The sequence below is a fragment of the Haliotis rubra genome, unplaced genomic scaffold (assembly GCF_003918875.1).
Source record: "Haliotis rubra isolate DU_JTF1 unplaced genomic scaffold, ASM391887v1 Scf611, whole genome shotgun sequence".
NCBI classification, from domain to species: Eukaryota; Metazoa; Mollusca; class Gastropoda; order Lepetellida; family Haliotidae; genus Haliotis; species Haliotis rubra.
The window spans coordinates 463,069-486,920 of record NW_025767315.1 but is presented as its reverse complement, the minus strand read 5'-3'; the positions used below and the strand labels follow the sequence as shown (position 1 = coordinate 486,920).

The following is a 23,852-nucleotide window of genomic DNA, read 5'->3' as shown; positions in this document are numbered from 1 at the left end:
ATCAATAGCTCTTCACATCAGCCCCTTTCCCAGTAGGTACAGCAAGCCTTTACCCAGGAGATCAATAGATCTTCACATCACCCCCTTCCCAGTAGGTACAGTAAGCCTTTACCCAGGAGATCAATAGCTCTTCACATCAGCCCTTTCCCAGTAGGTACAGCTTTACCCAGGAGATCAATAGCTCTTCACATCAGCCCCTTTCCCAGTAGGTACAGCAGATCAATAGATCTTCACATCACCCCTCCCAGCCTTTACCCAGGAGATCAATAGCTCTTCACATCAGCCCCTTCCCAGTAGGTACAGTAAGCCTTTACCCAGGAGATCAATAGCTCTTCACATCAGCCCCTTCCCAGTAGGTACAGTAAGCCTTTACCCAGGAGATCAATAGCAGTCTTTACATCAGCTCTTTACATTTCCCAGTAGGTACAGTAAGCCTTTACCCAGGAGATCAATAGCTCTTTACATCATCCCTTTCCCAGTAGGTACAGTAAGCATTTACCCAGGAGATCAATAGCTCTTTACATCAGCCCCTTTCCCAGTAGGTACAGTAAGCCTTTACCCAGGAGATCAATAGCTCTTTACATCAGCCCCTTTCCCAGTAGGTACAGCAAGCCTTTACCCAGGAGATCAATAGATCTTCTCATCAGCCCTTTCCAAGTAGGTACAGCAAGCCTTTACCCAGGAGATCAATAGATCTTCTCATCAGCCCCTTTCCCAGTAGGTACAGCAAGCCTTTACCCAGGAGAGCAATAGCTCTTTACATCAGCCCCTTCCCATCAGGTACAGTAAGCCTTTACCCAGGAGATCTGAATAGCTCTTTACATCAGCCCCTTCCCAGTAGGTACAGTAAGCATTTACCCAGGAGATCAATAGCTCTTTACATCAGCCCCTTCCCATTAGGTACAGTAAGCCTTTACCCAGGAGATCAATAGCTCTTTACATCAGCCCCTTCCCAGTAGGTACAGTAAGCCTTTACCCAGGAGATCAATAGCTCTTTACATCATCCCTTTCCCAGTAGGTACAGTAAGCATTTACCCAGGAGATCAATAGCTCTTTACATCAGCCCCTTTCCCAGTAGGTACAGTAAGCCTTTACCCAGGAGATCAATAGCTCTTTACATCAGCCCCTTTCCCAGTAGGTACAGCAAGCCTTTACCCAGGAGATCAATAGATCTTCTCATCAGCCCTTTCCAAGTAGGTACAGCAAGCCTTTACCCAGGAGATCAATAGATCTTCTCATCAGCCCCTTTCCCAGTAGGTACAGCAAGCCTTTACCCAGGAGAGCAATAGCTCTTTACATCAGCCCCTTCCCATCAGGTACAGTAAGCCTTTACCCAGGAGATCTGAATAGCTCTTTACATCAGCCCCTTCCCAGTAGGTACAGTAAGCATTTACCCAGGAGATCAATAGCTCTTTACATCAGCCCCTTCCCATCAGGTACAGCAAGCCTTTACCCAGGAGATCTGAATAGCTCTTTACATCAGCCCCTTCCCAGTAGGTACAGTAAGCATTTACCCAGGAGATCAATAGCTCTTCACATCAGCCCCTTTCCCAGTAGGTACAGCAAGCCTTTACCCAAGAGATCAATAGCTCTTTTAGTGGTGTTCCGATGGTCGATTATAATCGAAAATTGATTGGTTACCCTTTTCCGACGCGACTATCGATTGCAAAATTTCATAATCGATTGTCGCTAATAATTTTTACGAAAACAGTAATAGATACCCAACTCAGACCACAAGACAACTGGCAGTTACAGATGATTATAACTTCGGTCCTCATTATTCACAAAATTCACAATCATATTGCGTCTACTTACGCCTTGAAATGAAGTGAAGTTGACTGAAAATGGATACACAGTGTATATATTTTGTTTCGCTTAATGTCATATTAATTGTAGCTGTCACAACAAACTGGCATGCACACTCCGGCGCAGCGATGACTTGCATGTTTACCTCATTCCATGAGAGTACAACTTCTGCTTACCTTGTTCATGACGGACGTATCTAAATACATAATAACCCAGCTGCAGAATATAAAAAATAAACAAAAGGAACAAAAAGTCTAAATAAATAATGATCTGCCAGTAATGTGTTCAGATAAATAAGCGAAGTTTTGGTGAAATCATAATTGTTGTTAGCTTTCACGCCAAACAACATGGCGGCTGCCGACCGGGTTGATGTCGATGAAATATTCAACTACCCTTGCGGGAAAGGCAGATCCAACGTTTGGAAGTGTTTCAGATGTTGGAAGAAATGTCAGGGGTCCCCAACGAAGGAAAAACTTGACATGTCAAAGGCGATTTGTCGTATTTGTCGAAGGGAATACGCAAACAAAGGTATCGACTCATAATTTCGTGATACTAACAAGTGAATAGTCTAATAGAAAAGTATCATCATGTTATACGTGCATGATATGAATCCGTCCATACTCTTAAGTCTATTACTATCAGTACGAAATTTGAAACTACAGAATACATACAAACAAATTGAAAAGTTATTGAAAACGAATGACATGTAGGCCTTGTGACATGAATTATCGTAAATCAGGTTAAGACTTGAGTACCCTTTTACTTTGCTATGTCAGAGTCACTTTTGGATATATATCTACTTGCAAACATAAAATATATGAAATAAATCCTGAAAGTTGATTTCATAAATGATAAAAGATTATTTATTTGTCGAAATCAAGAACATAATTGATATTTGTCTTGTACTTAGTCGAATTTAAAATATATGTTTGTGTCTATATATTTCAATTTCAATGAATCCTCCAATTTCGTAGAATTTCTAGTGAAACGTGACATGCGTAGTTTAGGCTAAAATTTGTAGCCACTAGTATGATAAAATTGTTGAGGTTGGCATCTCTGGCATTGATGGTAAATAAATAATAAACCATAAAAAGAACAAATTCTTTTTCTTTTCTTTTGTTCAAATTCAACCATCTGTCTCTGAACTGAACTTACTTACCTTTAGGAGTCTGAGACAATACCAAACACATGGTCTTGTGTAACATATGTTTTATTCAGAGGTTATTCTTGTAATTTCCTTTAACCGATTATTAACCGATGATTGATCGGTTGAGCCAATCCGATTGTAACCGATGATCGATTATAAAATCACAACCGATTCCCAACACTAAGCTCTTTCCATCTGCCCCTTTCCCAGTAGGTACAGTAAGCATTTACCCAGGAGATCAATAGCTCATTGAGTAATTTACCCAAATTATGTCAACCCATTTGCATCAGTCCACTAGGTCATCAACCAACTAGATCATTAACCTACAAGGTCATCAATCCACTCAGTTATTTGCCCACTAGGTCATATACCCGGAAGGTCATGAACCTATGGTGTCAATTACCTAAGAGGTCATTAACCTACAAGGTCATCAATCCACTCAGTTATTTGTCCACTAGGTCATATACCCAGAAGGTCATAAACCTATGGTGTCAATTACCTAAGAGGTCATTAACCTAAAAGGTCATCAATCCACTCAGTTATTTGTCCACTAGGTCATATACCCAGAAGGTCATAAACCTATGGTGTCAATTACCTAAGAGGTCATTAACCTACAAGGTCAGTAATCCACTATGTTATTTGCCCACTAGGTCATATACCCAGAAGGTCATAAACCTATGGTGTCATTTACCTAAGAGGTCATTAACCTACAAGGTCCTCAATCCACTCTGTTATTTGTCCACTAGGTCATATACCCAGAAGGTCATAAACCTATGGTGTCAATTACCTAAGAGGTCATTAACCTACAAGGTCCTTAATCCACTCAGTTATTTGTCCACTAGGTCATATACCCAGATGGTCATAAACCTATGGTGTCAATTACCTAAGAGGTCATTAACCTACAAGGTCCTCAATCCACTCAGTTATTTGTCCACTAGGTCATATACCCAGAAGGTCATAAACCTATGGTGTCAATTACCTAAGAGGTCATTAACCTACAAGGTCCTCAATCCACTCAGTTATTTGTCCACTAGGTCATATACCCAGAAGGTCATAAACCTATGGTGTCAATTACCTAAGAGGTCATTAACCTACAAGGTCCTCAATCCACTCTGTTATTTGTCCACTAGGTCATATACCCAGAAGGTCATAAACCTATGGTGTCAATTACCTAAGAGGTCATTTACCTACAAGGTCCTCAATCCACTCAGTTATTTGTCCACTAGGTCATATACCCAGAAGGTCATAATAACCTACCTACAAGGTTATTAACGAAAGAGATCGTTTACCCACCATGTCAGTAGGTAAGTCATTAACCCACTTGGGTATTGATCCACTAGGTATTGATCCAGATGGTCATTAACCAAATCTGTTATTATCTCACAACGTCATTAACCCACATTGCTATTAGCCATTTTAACGACTCGTCACATAGATCATTAAGCAAATTGTCAATATGGTAATCCAGTGAGATATTCTCCGTGTCAAGGCAATGAGTCCCAGCATGACCCAGAGACAATAGCCTTTACTTGGTGACATGTGAAGTTCTCACATCTTCCTGAATCTCATCATTTTCACATAGGCCTTGAGTAGTTTATGTAGCTGATGAAGTATGTGGATAAGAAATAATTCATAGCGCATGCGCAGTGAATAGGTTCGCGCAGCTTGAAGCGGGATGCCCGGATTATAAGGTCATGAGCAGGAGTAGTCTAATCTTGGATGTGTACACAAACAACAAATAGTAAATAATCTACTCGTTACATAAAAGAACCTTGTTAAGGATCTAGATCTAGTCAGGTTGCACAACCTGTGAACCTAGATTCGTTCACTTTGATTTAGAGTTATCTGCCCCTGTTACTTCTTAAACAAACATGGCAGCAAATACGGCATGCGACACAGAGTTTGAAAATGTGAATAACAATAAGTTTATGTTTTAACTGTTCACTTGATCGGGGTTTCAAGTTTCTTGTCAGTTATCAATAGAGACTGAAACTACTTCAACTTGTGTTTATTGCATATTAAATACATATTCATTTGGGAGATGACTTGAAATGAGACAATTGAAGGAGAAAGAAACTATTGGAATAGTATTGCAATAGTTGGTTGCAATAGACTATCACTGTCACAGTAGTATGTTGCAATAGACTATCACTATCGCAATAGTATGTTGCAATAGACTATCACTATCGCAATAGTATGTTGCAATAGTCTATCACTATCGCAATAGTATGTTGCAATAGTCTATCACTATTGCGATAGTATGTTGCAATAGACTGTCACTGTCGCTATAGTATGTTGCAATAGTCTATCACTATCGCTATAGTGTGTTGCAATAGTCTATCACTATCGTAATAGTATGTTGCAATAGACTATCACTATCGCAATAGTATGTTGCAATAGTCTATCACTATCGCAATAGTATGTTGCAATAGACAATCACTATCGCAATAGTATGTTGCAATAGACTATCACTATCGCAATAGTATGTTGCAATAGTCTATCGCTATCGTAATAGTATGTTGCAATAGACTATCACTATCGCAATAGTATGTTGTAATAGTCTATCACTATCGCAATAGTATGTTGCAATAGACTATCACTATCGCAATAGTATGTTGCAATAGTCTATCACTATCGCAATAGTATGTTGCAATAGACTATCACTATCGCAATAGTTGTTTCCCCCTCAATGGTCACCCCTAGTGCCTGATGGTGATGATGATCGCAATGATGGTTTGGAATAGTGACGGCGACGGTGCCTGATATAGTGATGATGATGATGTTGTTCTTGATGTTGCAGGTGATGGAGACAGAGAGGATGTTATATCTGGTCACAGAGTATGCGAGCGGAGGGGAGATATTTGGTGAGTTCACTGACTGTGGATAATATTCTTGGAAATAATCACAGAAAAAACTCAAAACAAAAACACTGGTCAATTTGACAAAATAGTAGTTAAAGTATTCAAGTATTTCTGTCTGCTAGACAAATCAAATACAGTGCTGCTAGAAACTACTTGCCGACAAGACGAATACACTGGGGCACTAGACAAATACACTGGAGCACTAGACAAATACACTGGGACAGTAGACAAATACACTGGGACAGTAGACAAATACACTGGGGCACTGGACAAATACACTGGGGCACTAGACAAATACAATGGAGCACTAGACAAATACGCTGCACCACTAGACAATTTATAAAATGGCATGATTTCTTCTTAATCATTTATACAATTTTTGCCATGGATGCACTTTTTTGTGACAGTCCAGGGGCGGTGGGGTAGCCTAGTGGTTAAAGCGTTGGCTCGTCACGCCGAAGACCCGGGTTCGATTCCCCACATGGGCACAATGTGTTAAGCCCATTTCTGGTGTCCCCCGCCGTGATATTGCTGGAATATTGCTAAAAGCGGCGTAAAACCAAACTCAGTCAGTCAGTCAGTTTGTGACAGTCCAGTGACTGTGTGTGTTGAAATATTGATCTGCTAGTCTTATTCATGTACATGTGATGTACATATCTCATTCAGTTCTTGACATTTTCACAAGTTTGTTCGTCATGAAAAGTCTGCACATTCTAGCAGGATCTCGGTTTTTGTCAACAAAACCTGATCATTTATTTTTTTTAACTGTAAACCAAAATCTTCTCTTTGAAAGTATCTTAAATAGTTAATGTTTTTGTGGCTGACTATGTTTCTTAAGTCTGACTCATATTTATGTTTCTCAAACATTTTCTAAGATATTTATACCCCCTGCAACGCGTTTTGCGGGGGGTATTAAAATGGACTCTGTCCGTGTGTGCGTGCGTGCGTGTGTCCGTCCGTGCACATTTGTCTTTTCCGGAGCAGAACTCTAAAACCGTTCAATATTTCTTCACCAAACTTGGCACATAGATAGATCTGGTGGTGTACTGGTGCCTTTTGGTAGTTTTGGAATTCTGAATGCAACATTTTTGGTGTTTCCATGGCAACAAGTTCGACTTAGAATGAAATTAGTGGTAGTGTTCTTTTCCGGAGCAGAACTCTAAAACTGTTCACTATTTCTTCACCAAACTTGGCACATAGATAGATCTGGTGGTGTACTGGTGCCTTTTGGTAGTTTTGGAATTCTGAATAAAACATTTTTGGCTTTTCCGTGGCAACAAATTTCACTTTGACTGAAATTGGTGATAGTGCTCCTTTCTGGAGCAGAACTTTAAAAACCTTTCAATAATCTCATTCCACTTTTCTCTATACATACCGAAATATTTGACATAATCATAACTCGTAGACATAATCATGAAGAGTATTTTGCCATTGCGGGGAATATTAATGACTTTGTCTTCTTGTTAATTCTTAGTTATTCGTCCCTCTTACACTTGATTGCCTCTTTGTCCTGACACTTGTTTCTGAATGAAATTGAAGAAAATTGAGCTTGAATATAATTTATTTTGTCCATGATTTTGTCGTGTCTTTCTTCTCGGTGGTCCCCCAAGATCCAATCCCCAGGAGTTACATCCCCTATCTGAAGCCTGTTGAAACCTCATATTTTATCCTGTGGCCAACTACATGCATGGTTTTTTTTGTCTTCTGAAAAACAAATATGTTAAAACACCAGGGTTTTACACAGACTTTTAAACATGGGAGTCATGGTGACTCACCATATTTATTTTTGGGAGTCATTTTCAATATTTGGGAGTCATGAAAAGTTTAATATTTCTTTGTGCTAATCATTCTCAGCATGTAAATGCATGTGACACCACCAAATGAAACTACAGCAATGTTCAATTCAAACAGCCAGGATTACTGTCTCCTCCGAGTTCTTTGGAACAATCTGACAATATCTTTTTTTGCTTAATATGAAATCGATTTTATTGAACTGAGTTGTGAGGGTCACCCATAAAACTTGCGTCAAGCTTGACTCGTATGCTATATTTTGAGAGTCCTTTACAAAACTGTTGCGTCAAATGCGCAGGAGTTAGCGCGTCATGTAAAACCCTGAAACACCCAACATTTTCTAAGACTTTGCTTCTTATTTTGTTATCATGGATAAATCTAAAGGCTGTAACTGCATTACGCCTTCCCCTTCAGGTATGAAAAATTGCTCAGACTACGGGAAATTTATGCCTCCTCAGGATCTGCATGGAGATTGCTGTGGGTGTGGTGACACTCCTTGCTCTTTTTCTCACATTGTCAGTAGCTATCTCCCTCAGCTTTCGAGAAATATGCTCTGGTTGTTAAAATAGGTCGAGAAATAAAGATGTAGAAGAAACTGCAGGTCTGCAGCCAAGGTTCCTGCAGAGGTGACCATATATAGCCAGTGAGATTCAGGGAGCTAAGCGTCCCTCTTGATCATGGCACATCCCACTGGCCGCTAAACCCAAGTTTGTTTCTTGGGAAGCCTTGTTGGCAGCTCTAAAACCTTCGGAAATTTAATGAAAGGTCTGGTGTGTGAGCGCTATCCCCAAATAGCAGATCTTCCTCGTTCTCTTAAGAGAGCCAGGTTTGAGATTAAGACATGGACCATACTGGCTTCTACTGTCAGCTAAGGTATGCCCTGACACGTAAGACATGGACCATACTGGCTTCTACTGTCAGCTAAGGTATGCCCTGATACGTAAGAAATGGACCATACTGGCTTCTACTGTCAGCTAAGGTGTGCCCTGATACGTAAGACATGGACCATACTGGCTTCTACTGTCAGCTAAGGTATGCCCTGACACGTAAGACATGGACCATACTGGCTTCTACTGTCAGCTAAGGTATGCCCTGATACGTAAGACATGGACCATACTGGCTTCTACTGTCAGCTAAGGTATGCCCTGACACGTAAGACATGGACCATACTGGCTTCTACTGTCAGCTAAGGCATGCCCTGATACGTAAGACATGGACCATACTGGCTTCTACTGTCAGCTAAGGTATGCCCTGATACGTAAGACATGGACCATACTGGCTTCTACTGTCAGCTAAGGCATGCCCTGATACGTAAGACATGGACCATACTGGCTTCCACTGTCAGCTAAGGTATGCCCTGATACGTAAGACATGGACCATACTGGCTTCCACTGTCAGCTAAGGTATGCCCTGATACGTAAGACATGGACCACAACTTTGATCTTAAGGACAGCCCGTGTATTGATAGTTTGGCAAGTGTTCATCTAGCAGAGGTTACAGACCATACCGGCCACATGGTCTGTAACAGGATGCCTGATACTTTGGAGGACATCAAAAGTGACCACAGGATCAGAGATAACAGTACATGATGATGATGATACAGTACATGATGATGATGATGATGATGATGATGATGATTTGGAGATTTAACGTGCGCTTTCCGACATGGAACAGTCCATGCACAGAGGGTTGTTCTAGTCCTGGCGCAGGCAGCTTTGGCTGTACAGACCTCAGGAACAGTTTGCATAACCGAAAATGCATATGCCCAGGAGACGAGCGTCGCCTGGCGTGTATGCATCTGTCTTATATGACTTTAAGTGGAACCGATTCCTGCAGTTTAAGAGTTTGATCTGGAACAGCCAATGACCCCATAACAGTGATGATTATTGCAGATTTTCTGTTATATCTTATGAAGGTCTCCATTCTATTCCCAGTAAGAGCCCAAAAATGGTATTTGCATAGGACTTCCACATTTCGTCGTGGATGCTGCGTTCTCTGGATGTCTTGTCAAGAACAGTCAGAGAAAGACACGTCCAAGAACTCAGTGGAGGCTTGGATTGAAACATAAATAGAATTGACTAAAACTTAGAGCGACTGCTTCGGACTTAAAGCATCATGGAAGACCATCACACTAGAACAGATCATATCAGCTTGCCAGTGGGTGTCTTTGAACTCTTTAAAGTCATTCTCTCTGAAGAATGTCACCCAGCACCTTCAGGGACTTGACAACCTTGGGTTTCTGGCCAGTCTGTCCTTAGAATAATTGCTGATAGAAATACCTTGATTTCACAGACTCTGGTGTTAAACAGGGATTGTCATCCTGAGATCTGACAACAACTGGGTAAACTGTCACAACTGTGGGCGAGATATCAAAATAACCGGGACCCAGGGTGCATTGTTGTGAACCTGAAAACGTTTCTCACTGCATTTTGTGAGTCTAACCAGATATGACGTCATAGTCCATGGTTATATTAAGTACAGCAGCAAGAAAGTGTTGTCACCGCAGCCAACCACAGGCCTATTTGTCTTATCAATAAACATTTGTGGTTTGTTGTCTTCCTAACCTACTGGGTACTTTAGTCCCACCAAGCCTGTGGGCTTCAGCCATCAAGTGTTAAAGGAACACATTCGTAAGAATTTTGAAATATTATCAACAATGATAATAATTCTTAGAATACTGCCTCTTAACACTTGAGGTAATGGCCCAACCAACCTGACCCCACGCTAGGACATATAATGCGGATGCCTCTGCTTCCTTTAGGGGAGATAACTTCTGCAGATAGCTCTTGAATAACCACTAAGAAGAAAGACAACACAATACCATGAACTTTATAATTGTATTCAAGATAAACCTGTGGATTCAGAGACAAGGTAAAAAGCAATCAATTGTGAATCAAGTATTCTAAGAATTATTGTCAATGTAAATATGTTTTGATTTTTGCCTTCAAATATTCATCATATATATGTAACCATTTTTGCCATAGCTTACAATTACGTACCGCTGGGTATGTACACCACCCTGCCCTGACCCTCATGACAGCACCACTCTGCCCTGACCCTCATGACAACACCACTCTGCCCTGACCCTCATGACAACACTACCCTGACCCTCATGACAACACCACCCTGACCCTCATGACAATACCACCCTGACCCTCATGACAATACCACCCTGACCCTCATGACAACACCACCCTGCCTTGACCCTCATGACAACACTACCCTGACCTGACCCTCATGACAACACTACCCTGACCCTCATGACAAAACGACCCTGACCCTCATGACAACACTACCCTGACCCTCATGACAACACAACTCTCACCTGACTCTCATGACAACACTACCCTGACCCTCGTGACAACACTACCCTATCCCTTATGACAACACCACCCTGACCCTCATGACAATACTACCCTGACCCTCATGACAACACCACCCTGACCTGACCCTCATGACAACACTATCCTGACCCTCATGACAATACCACCCTGACCCTCATGACAATACCACCCTGACCCTCATGACAATACACCCTGACCCTCATGACAACACTACCCTGACCCTTGTGACAACACTACCCTATCCCTCATGACACCACCCTGACCCTCATGACAATACCACTCTGCCCTGACCTTCATGACAACACCACCCTGCCCTGACCCTGATGACAATACCACCCTGACCCTCATAACAACACCCTGACCCTCATGACAACACCACCCTGCCCTGACCCTCATGACAACACTACCCTGACCCTCATGACAACACTACCCTGACCCTCACAACACCACCCTGATCCTCATGACAACAACACCCTGCCCTGACCCTCATGACAATACTCCCCTGACCCTCATGACAACACTACCCTGACCCTCATGACAACACTACCCTGACCCTCATGACAACACTACCCTGACCCTCATGACAACTTTACCCTGACCCTCATAACAATCCTACCCTGACCCTCATGACAATACCACCCTGACCCTCATGACAACACAACCCTGATCCTCGTGACAACACTACCCTATCCCTTATGACAACACCACCCTGACCCCCATGACAATACCACCCTGATCCTCATGACCACACAACTCTGACCTGACTCTCATGCCAACACTACCCTGACCCTCATGACAACACTACCCTGACCCTCATGACAACACCATCCTGACCCTTACAATACCACCCTGAACCTCATGACAACACCAACCTGACCTGACCCTCATGACAACACTATCCTGACCCTCATGACAATACCACCCTGACCCTCATGACAATACACCCTGACCCTCATGACAACACTACCATAACCCTCATGACAATACTACCCTGACCCTCATGACAATATACCCTGACCCTAATGACAACACCACCCTGACCCTCATGGCAACACTATCCTGACCCTCATGACAATACCACCCTGACCCTCATGACAATACACCCTGACCCTCATGACAACACTACCATGACCCTCATAACAACACTATCCTGACCCTCATGACAATACCACCCTGACCCTCATGACAATACACCCTGACCCTCATGGCAACACTACCATGACCCTCATAACAACACTACCCTGACCCTCAGGACACCACCACCCTGCCGTGACCTTCATGAAAGCACTGCCCTGGCCTGACCCTCATGTAAACAGCCATTCACAGCACCTCCATCACTTAATAATCTCCACTTACACCTTCCACCCACACCCTACCCCCCTCCCCAATCTACTCCTTCCCCCCTTCATTCAAGCTGACAGGAACCTTCCATGCCATCCCTCAAGTCTTAACGCTCTCAGACAACGATCTACTTATTGTCACTGAAGCAGTTTCAGAACATCCCCGATTTATTGAAATATACATCCACACAGGTAAATCATCACCCTAAGACGCTCCCTCATCCCGAGAACTCAGGCATCCTGGTTCAAACCCTTCCCCCCCATTCCTCTCCGATTGAACAATAATTTCCACTCTCTCGAATCAAAGCTGTGTGTGTGGTGGAGCCTTCACCACAGTGCAGGCAGTGTTTGATGTACGCAGCTTGTTTACTTGCATGCAGTAATTAATACAGAGACAAGGCTCATCCTTAGCTATGCTGGAGACTGGCTGGAGGTCTAGCTAAAGGTCAGGAAAGTAAGTCTGTATGAGGGGGACACCAGTTAACCATTAAACCGCTAGATCTGTGATAGGACATCAATTATCCACTGAACTGCTAGGTCTGTGATAGGACATCAATTAACTATGGAACTGCTAGGTCTATGTGAGGACATCAATTAACCACTGAACTGCCTGGTCTGTGATAGGACATCAATTAACCACTGAACTGCTAGATCTGTGATAGGACATCAATTCACCACTGAACTGCTAGGTCTGTGATAGGACAACAATTAACCACTGAACTGCTAGGTCTATGTGAGGACATCAATTAACCACTGAACTGCTAGGTCTATGTGAGGACATCAATTAATCACTGAACTGCCTGGTCTGTGATAGGACATCAATTAACCACTGAACTGCTAGGTCTGTGAGGACATCAATTAACAGCTGAACTGCTAGGTCTATGTGAGGACATCAATTAACCACTGAACTGCTAGGTTTATGTGAGGACATCAATTAATCACTGAACTGCCTGGTCTGTGATAGGACATCAATTAACCACTGAACTGCTAGGTCTATGTGAGGACATCAATTAACCACTGAACTGCTAGGTCTGTGAGGACATCAATTAACCACTGAACTGCTAGGTATGTGATAAGACATCAGTTAACCCATGAACTGCAAGGTATATGATTGGATATCAGTGAACTGTTGGACAGCTAGGTATGAGGGAGAACATAGGTTAACCCATTAAGTGCTTGGTTTGTATCATGTAAACCATCACCACCAGTTCCACCTCCAGCCTGCATTCACTATACCAAATACCATCAACTACACCACATCCTGCACCTCCAGCTGCACCTCCTGCTCGACCTCCAGCCTGCATTCACAATACCAAATACCATCAACTACATCACATCCTACACCTCCTGCTCGACCTCCAGCCTGCATTCACAATACCAAATACCATCAACTACATCACATCCTACACCTCCTGCTCGACCTCCAGCCTGCATTCACAATACCAAATACCATCAACTACATCACATCCTACACCTCCTGCCTCCTGCTCGACCTCCAGCCTGCATTCACAATACCAAATACCATCAACTACATCACATCCTACACCTCCTGCTCGACCTCCAGCCTGCATTCACAATACCAAATACCATCAACTACATCACATCCTACACCTCCTGCTCGACCTCCTCCAGCCTGCATTCACAATACCAAATACCATCAACTACATCACATCCTACACCTCCTGCTTTCGACCTCCAGCCTGCATTCACAATACCAAATACCATCAACTACATCACATCCTACACCTCCTGCTCGACCTCCAGCCTGCATTCACAATACCAAATACCATCAACTACATCACATCCTACACCTCCTGCTCGACCTCCAGCCTGCATTCACAATACCAAATACCATCAACTACATCACATCCTACACCTCCTGCTCGACCTCCAGCCTGCATTCACAATACCAAATACCATCAACTACATCACATCCTACACCTCCTGCTCGACCTCCAGCCTGCATTCACAATACCAAATACCATCAACTACATCACATCCTGCACCTCCTGCTCGACCTCCAGCCTGCATTCACAATACCAAATACCATCAACTACATCACATCCTGCACCTCCTGCTCGACCTCCAGCCTGCATTCACAATACCAAATACCATCAACTACATCACATCCTACACCTCCTGCTTTCGACCTCCAGCCTGCATTCACAATACCAAATACCATCAACTACATCACATCCTGCACCTCCTGCTCGACCTCCAGCCTGCATTCACAATACCAAATACCATCAACTACATCACATCCTGCACCTCCTGCTCGACTCTCCAGCCTGCATTCACAATACCAAATACCATCAACTACATCACATCCTACACCTCCTGCTCGACCTCCAGCCTGCATTCACAATACCAAATACCATCAACTACATCACATCCTACACCTCCTGCTCGACCTCCAGCCTGCATTCACAATACCAAATACCATCAACTACATCACATCCTACACCTCCTGCTTTCGACCTCCAGCCTGCATTCACAATACCAAATACCATCAACTACATCACATCCTACACCTCCTGCTCGACCTCCAGCCTGCATTCACAATACCAAATACCATCAACTACATCACATCCTACACCTCCTGCTCGATGCTCCAGCCTGCATTCACAATACCAAATACCATCAACTACATCACATCCTACACCTCCTGCTCGACCTCCAGCCTGCATTCACAATACCAAATACCATCAACTACATCACATCCTACACCTCCTGCTCGACCTCCAGCCTGCATTCACAATACCAAATACCATCAACTACATCACATCCTGCACCTCCTGCTCGACCTCCAGCCTGCATTCACAATACCAAATACCATCAACTACATCACATCCTGCACCTCCTGCTGCACCTCCTGCTGAATCCAGCCCTGCATTAACTACTCCCCAAACATGCATCACTCTTACAACAACCCGCCTCCCCTGACACACACTATTCAACTAGACCCCCCTATTCCCTCACCATCCACAAGACCACCCTATACCAGCATCAGTAGACACCTCCATCACTCCTAAATTCCCCGTCCATCTACCTCAGTGGCCACCGTACTGTTCCACCAACACTGGAAACCCACCCACGCATTCACGCATGCACGCATGCAGCACGCACGCACATGTGTGAAGATCCGGGTTAGAATTAATCTAAACAATACCACATTCCCACTGCTTGTGCCCTTTAAGATAGTTTTCAAAATATTTACTTTGTGTTAGAAAACAATCCCAGTTGCAAAGATTGATGCTCATGCTGTTGATCCCTGGATTGTCTGGAGATCTCTCACTCCAGACTCGATTATTTACAGACCTCCACCATATAGCCGGCATCTTAGTTAATGCGCTGTAAACAACCAACCAACCAACTCTCTACGCACTAGTACACAAATACACAGACCCTTCATGCCTTGAGGAAACCAACTCAAGACAGGCACACACAAACACACATAGACACACAGGCACACACTTTCCCTGCCTCCACAGTCATCTTTCTTGAAACAAATATCACCATCTGCAATTGAACATTCTTCTATACCTTTACTATCATTGAAAAGTTTGATTTGGACAATTTGTTGATAATCAGCCAATAAAATGAATGGGACTGAATTTGGTGCATGTCCTTGTGAGTCATTGTCACATTCGTCATTCTACGCTACTGGTTCTGCCTCTGAAGCTTGTGTTGTGGAGAAAATCAGCACTGTTAAGGTTAGCCAGTCACTCCTCTCTAGCTGGGAAGCCAGTGTCACTTCATTCTCACCCACAAGCCCACAGGGAACACTTGCCAAAGGATATTGGAGTTTTTTTTGCCTGTCGTTGCGTCAGAGTGACGTAGATGCCATCTCCAGCACTGTCAGAAACCGCTTCCCCTGTGCATTCACAGACTTCCACAGCGTTCAGTGCCATAGTTCTGGGAAGTCGTCATCACAGCCGGAACATCACAGCCAGAACATCACGGGGGAACACTGGAATAATCCTGATAAAAGAAAATATTGTTATTGAATTTTCCAGACTATTAATGGATTGTTTTTTTGTAAGGTTTTATTGATGGCGATCAGAATGAATGGAACAGGTTTCTCCACTGACTGGGATCAGATATGGATCTGTTCAGTTTTTGTCTGGTAGACTGTTAGAGTTTTCATTGACATGTTGATGTGATGGTTATTATACTGGGGATAGGGCTGCCATCATGGAAGCCAGGTCTGTGTGATCTGCAGGTAGAATTTGTTGTAGTGTCCAGGATTATCACACTGTGAGAGATTAAAGGGACAGCCATTACAGGGACCGATACAGCTTTCTGAGGAAGGGGGGTGCACACTCTTGAGAAAAGGGGGTGCACACTCTTGAGAAAGGGGTGCACACTCTTGAGAAAAGGGGGTGCACACTCTTGAGAAAAGGGGGGTGCACACTCTTGAGAAAAGGGGGTGCACACTCTGAGAAAAGGGGTGCACACTCTTGAGAAAAGGGGTGCACACTCTTGAGAAAAGGGGTGCACACTCTTGAGAAAGGGGTGCACACTCTTGAGAGAAAGGGGTGCAGCTCTTGAGAAAAGGGGTGCACACTCTTGAGAAAAAAAGCACACTCTTGAGAAAAGGGGTGCACACTCTTGAGAGAGGGGGTTAACATTCTTGAGAAAGGGGGGTGCACACTCTTGAGAAAGGGGTGCACACTCTTGAGAAAAAGGGGTGCACATTCTTGAGAAAAGGGGTGCACACTCTTGAGAAAAGGGGTGCACACTCTCTTGAGAAAGGGGTTAACATTCTTGAGAAAGGGGGTGCACACTCTTGAGAAAAGGGGTGCACACTCTTGAGAAAAGGGGTGCACACTCTTGAGAAAAGGGGTGCACGCTCTTAAGAAGGGGGGAGCACACTGTTGAGAAAGGGGTTTAGCATTCTTGAGAAAGGGGGTGCACACTCTTGAGAAAAGGGGTGCACACTCTTAAGCAAGGGGTGCACACTCTTGAGAAAGGGGCTGCACACTCTTGAGAAAGGGGTGCACACTCTTGAGAAAAGGGGTGCACTCTTGAGAAAGGGGTGCACACTCTTGAGAAAAGGGGTGCACACTCTTAAGAAAGGGGGTGCACACTCTTAAGAAAGGGGGTGCACACTCTTGAGAAAGGGGTGCACACTCTTGAGAAAAGGGTGTGCCCACTCTTGAGAAAAGGGGGTACACACTCTTGAGAAAGGGGTGTACACACTCGAGAAAGGGGGGTGCACACTCTTGAGAAAAGGGGGTGCACGCTCTTGAGAAGGGGGGGAGGTGTGCACATTCTGAGAAAGGACGGGTACACACTTCATCGTTTTCACGAGAGTTTCAATGGTCATTTCATAAACTTTCAGGACAAAAGGGGGGATGCGCACCCCCGCACCCTGCCTCTGGATCCGCCTGTGCGTTGATAGTGTGGAAAGGGCCGGGGCAGTCTTTGAAAACAAAATCTGTATGCAGTGGGTAAAGTTTAATTAAAGACAATGTTTACTGGTTCCGAAAAAAAATATGGTAGGAAAAACAGTGTGCAAAGTTTACTGTGGTCCTGTGGTTCTTGGCTAGTCAATATGTAATATTGCTGAGTCTGCGGCATAAAACTACCACCACCATATACTGTGATGATATAGCTGGAATATTGCTGAGTGCGTCGTAAAACTAAATTCACTCTCTGGCTTGTAAAAATTCATCAGGACATCTAAATGATAAGTTTGGAGTGGTCCTGGTGGCCAGTGAATTTTGTATTGATAGTTAAGTAAATCTATGAATGTTATTCTGGACCAGTGAAGTACAAACAGGACCACTAATTATTGTCCACTCACTGGTCCTGTGGTCTTGTGGCAAATGATGAAAGGCTTCTTTCCCTGAAATCAAAACGTGGTCAATAACAACAGAGTGTCAATGTGGACAGTACTCATCAAACACTTAACTATTAAAAGAATTCGTAATTGAAACGAAAATACCTGCACAAACCATCATCATGATCACAAGAAGCTATGTAAATCGCCGTCGCCATATTGCCAAGTCATAACTCACTCGGCCAATGAAATTGAAAAAACATCATTGACCTAAATAAAATGACCGAACAGTGGTTACTAAGTCAAAATGGTTTCTTTCCCTGTTAGAAACATGTTGTTGTGGAAAATAGTGTGCTGGAGGTGACAAATTATTGGTGAGGTGTCAAAAACAATGTCGTGTTTGTGAAAGTGTTTTTGTAGTCATTAAAAACAATGTGTGGTTGGTGAAAAATGGTGCATTTATAGAGGATGAAACTTTTGCATGGCCAACATTAAGCAAATGAACAAGATGAAGTTCAAGTGTGTCAAACAAACAGCTAAACAATTTCTGTACAGATAAGCAGGTATGGAGGCTGTACAATTCAGCGTGACAAGCTTTACACAACACTTCACTTGTACTGAAATGTACAGACTGTAGGTTACACGCTTCCCACCTTTGGAGATGAGTGAGAACTGTACCCACTTAGCTACGCTTCTAGGTAACCATGGCTACAAACATCTGGCTGAAAACCTGAAGATTTATATTTAATAAGGCCAGACCAATTTTATTTCTTGTTTTACGGACTTTTGTCCTCAGAAAACCTAAAGGCAGGAGGGTTTTTTTTTATAAAATTACCAGTCAAAGTAATATTCCTTTTAAATACTAAGAGTATTTTACTTTTGACAAATTATGAAGTGTATATGGGGAAAATACAATCTAAACATATATGGGTCATTTTCAAAATTGGTAGGATTTTCAATTCTTTATTACAGTAAAATCAAACATCATGAAAATTGATTTAGGTTTTATTCAAATGAAATCTCAAATACTTAATTATTCAATAATACAAACATGCAGGCTCAAATTTACTAATTGGCCTTTTAATTGATACATAAGTAATTAATAGGGTGAGGGAAAGTCCTGACCGTTACCACTTCTTAATCAGAATAAGGATTTTAAAATATAATTCATAAAAATCTTTTAAAGATGGCATACACAGCTTTTACAATCGAATTAATCAAACTTGAAGGTAAAACTATTATCATTATTTTTGAAAGTGTTATTTTGTATCTTTCATTTATTTACCACAAAATAATTGCATTTTTCTCAAACATTATTATGCATATAGCTTTCCGCAGGTAATATTGTCTAAAAATCACATCAGCTACTAAGCCCAGGACATCTTTAGATGACACCAGCATAAAGAGGAGTTTTCATGTATTATCATGAATTAATTAGAGCAGTCAATTAACACCAGTAACGGTTAGGACAACAGTGGTAACGGTTTGGATAGGAATGGTAACGGGCTGGACATAAACCTTAAACAATTTAATTCAACATAGAAACAGGTAACATGAAAGAAAAAAATTATATTATTTACTTCAACTGCTAACCCTATTTTGGACAGACAGTGAAATGTGTATTAGAAATTTTAACTTGTAACAAATGTGACATGTTTTCTTCCATGCTGTGGTAACGGTTTGGACATTTGTTATATCAATATGAAACTTGTGAATGAATTTAGGCTTTTGAATAAAAACAAACTGTAGCTTCTAAAGAATAGAAAAACACACCTGTCTAGGTTGAAAATCACTTATAATCTAAAGAAGAGTGCAATTGGGGAACGAAAATTGAATGAATAGTAACGGTTGTGACATTATTGGTAACGGTCAGGACTTCAGTGTAACAAACAAATGTTATCCCTCTAAAAAGATCCAAAAGATTAAATTCTGAAAGGTACTGCAACAACTATGATACTGTACACATGGTCATGCTACACAGGCCACTGAATAGATGTCATTTTGCTGTTGATATTATGGTGCAATATTAGTCTCTACTTAAATATCCTTCTTTCATTCACTGGATACCTTTACTTTTGTTAATCATGAGATGGTAACACATATTTATCAAATACAAAGGTTTGGCCAACATATTAGCACCTAGCAAATATTCAAAGTAAACGGTAGCCTTACATATCTCACAGTTAAAGTTAAAACAGTTTACACCCAAAAAATCTTTAAAGGTTGGAATACTGTTACCATAGATGTCCTAACCGTTACCTTTAATTTATATAGACTATAGATCTTATAGAAAATAGAAACTTAACGTGATAAATTCGTTTTGGTGTTTATTATTTAAAGCAGATAGATAAGTAAATAAAAAATTATTATCACACCATGGAACATATTCTTTAAAATTGAAATTTATGAAAGATATGTCCAGACCGTTACTATTATTTGTCCAAACCGTTACTAGAGACTGTGTTTTTTATGATACTACATCAAAACTCCTTTGAACAGTAAAATTCCATGCTTAAACATATCTTAACCCTTAAAGTAATAATAAATTTGTTATATTTCAAATAGTAATGAACAACTTTTTGAAATACAAATCATTTTGTCCAGACCGTTACAAGGACTGTCCAAACCGCTACTTTGCAGAATGGTAACGGTTTGGACAGTAACGATCAAGACAATTTGTACGTAAATCTAAAATAAAAAAATGAATGATCCCTAAAAGATTTCAAAGGACATGCCTTCCACCTCTTCCATTTCTGGGCAACATATCCATTGAAATGTTAAAAAACAAAGAGATATATTTGACACAAAATACATTGGTAACGGTCTGGACAATTAAGGTTGACACATAACATTTATACTTATTTGATAGTGTCAATTGTCTGCAAAATGTGAAATAATTTCATTATTTCTTTTGCTGTCACATCCACAGGGACTAGCTCAAGCAGACACAGGTAGTAGAATTACAATCCAGCTCCATGGGGAAATTATTGCAGGAATTTCATACACTGGTAACGGTCAGGACACAAAATGACAGGACAAGCATGTTACAATTTGTAGAAAAAAACTTTTTAAGTTAAAAAAAAAAATTAAATGCAGTTTGAGTATGCCTGTTCAATGGTTACTGGCATAATATGAATTAGTTTGTTTATTTGCATTTATATTTACATTATTTGTGAACATTGATATTAGGACCGTCACCTCCGGACAGAGCAAATCGGCCAATTTTGACCCTAAAATGTGGCTAAATATAAATTTCAAAATGACAAGACTAATGATATACCACTTTTACTGACTAGTAAACTTCTAAATATGTTTTCTAGCACAAAAAAATCCTTTTAAGTTAATAGATTGTTTTTTTATTTGGAACGGACAGAAAATCCTACCAATTTTGAAAATGACCCATATACCTTGCTTCTAGTGTTGTACATCATTTGTTTGATAACTGTGTTACTAGCTACAGCGAAACGTCGCTCATGTTATGTTAAAGAAGTTGTATATCCATAGAACTCTCTTCATTGTTCAAAATTAATTTTTCTTTTTTTCTTTTTTTTTTGATTGTTGAAAAGATCCGACTGGCAGATCCGTAAAACAAGAAATAAAATTGGTCTGGCCTAAGTTAATTACAATTTTATGCCATCAGGGAATTAATCCCATATGTCTGGTTTGTCATTTACCATCTAGTTTGTCATTTACCATCTGGTTTGTCATTTACCATCTAGTTTGTCATTTACCATCTAGTTTGTCATTTAACATCTAGTCCAGCTGCACCAGCCCCAAGATGTCTATTATTGTTGGCATCGGTACACGTGTACTGAGGCAGCTGCCTGATCTCAAGCAGCTGGATGGCCACTAACAAGACCCCTGACCTGGCGACTAAGTCATATACGGGTCATCTTGACCTGTTCTCAGGACATTATAGGGATGGAGTCAGCAGAATCAGTCTAAAGATCCCATTCCATACTTAGAGAATCCTGTTTCAGTAGTTATGGATTTACATGACACATGTCACTGTTAACTGGACCGGTACTTGGAGGAAGAGAAAAGCGATTTAATGCAGGGTTTTCATACACCTTTTTACCAGGGCTACGATTAATCTATTTTAAGGCAATTATGATGCATGTGACGGATATTGGTTAATAATATAAATATTGGGTAAGGAATAAAAATGTGGGATAAAAAGTAGGCAGCAGTTGATGTATTATTCAATATGTTTAGTGAAACGATAACAAAATAATTGTTTCACCTGTTTTGATCTTGTTGACAGTGTTAATGTACTACCCATTGACTTACCATGACAAGACAACAGACAGACGATTCTGTGTAAACTTCACATATGTTAGAGTGTTCATACTACAAAACAGATATCATGAGTGATTGAGTTTAGTTTTACGCCGCACACAGCAATATTCCAGCTATATGGCGTCCGTCTGTAAATAATCGACTTTGACCCAGGTGAGGTGAGGTGAAATTGGGTTTAACGTCGTGCTTGAGAATATTTCGCTCATATGATGACGTGCATGCGTGTGTATGGTATGTGCGGCTGCTTGTACTAGCCCAGACTGAAGCTGGTTTTATAGTGCTAGCTCACTGAGATACCATGCCGCAGTGAAGCATGAATACTAAGGCTGTAACGATTCACTCGCATATTCGGTGAATCGAACCGTAGCCCTTCATGAATTCAATTCGTTATTCGTGGTCACCAGAACCGAATATTCATGAATATTTACAATTTTTAAGGGAGTGTGTTTTACTTGAACCCTTATGTCCTTTTTCAAAATGAGATATGCAAGAATGCATTATGTACTAGCCTTGTAGTAGCGCAAGTCATGTTAGTTTGCCAAGGCCGCACATGGTACTGTCAACTTAACTATTACATACCAAATTTGAGTGTCATGAGATGACTGGTTATTGCTGTGACAAATTAACACTGTCAACATGGGCATTCAATATTGTGCATCAGTCACTTAACTACAATATTGTATTCGTGAATAATTATTCGTATTCGGTACCCAATATTCGTGATACGTATCATATTCGCAACATAGTGTATTCGTTACAGCCTGAATACCCCACTCAGACACATTATACTGACTCTGAGCCGACCAGTCCTTGTTGTACCCATTAATGCCGAGCGCCAGGCAGGGACCAACAAGTACCATACTTTAACATCTTTTGGTATGGTCAGGGATCAAACCCGCGACCTTCCATTCTCCGGGCAGACGCTCTAACCACTACACCACAGAGGCGGTACTTTGACCCAGACAATCCAGTGATGAACAGCATGAGCATCGATCTAGACAATTGGGATATGATGACTTGTGTGAACCAAATCAACGAGTCTGACAACCCGATCACGTTTGTAACCTCTTACGACAAGCATGGATTACTGAAGACCAATTCTATCCCGGATCTTCACGGGTAAAAATATCATGAACCTGGAATGGTATACAGTAGATAGCAGAACTGATTTGTGACCTCCGGGCTGTATGCCAGACTAAGACCTTAGATAGTGCAACTGCACCACCACCTCACATACCTCAGGAGTCTTTATTACGAGACATAGCCTGTTACTGGTCAGTTTAACAGTAGTGCTGGAGCCATTAATCGTTGAGGATTGTTTAATCGCTCGATCTAAGTCAAATTGTATTGCTATTGTCAATTGAAGTCAAATAAACTGCAGATCGATCCATCGGAAATAATCATTATTTGGATGGGCTGTATGCACATGCATTAGAACAGTTTTTATTCTACCTTGTGTTTGTCTTTTACCGTTTAATC

At 41.6% G+C, this 23,852-nt stretch overlaps 1 protein-coding gene across 2 annotated transcripts in view; it reads left to right on the top strand.

Annotated features, from left to right (window-relative positions):
- The window catches only part of LOC124255908 (serine/threonine-protein kinase SIK3-like), a 95,792-nt gene that overhangs the window by 33,193 nt on the left and 38,747 nt on the right, over positions 1-23,852 (top strand). For both annotated transcript variants that reach the window (XM_046689855.1, XM_046689856.1), the window contains exon 3: positions 5,754-5,817. In XM_046689855.1, coding sequence (XP_046545811.1) covers positions 5,754-5,817 — 64 coding nt within the window. The remainder of the gene's footprint in view (positions 1-5,753; positions 5,818-23,852) is intronic.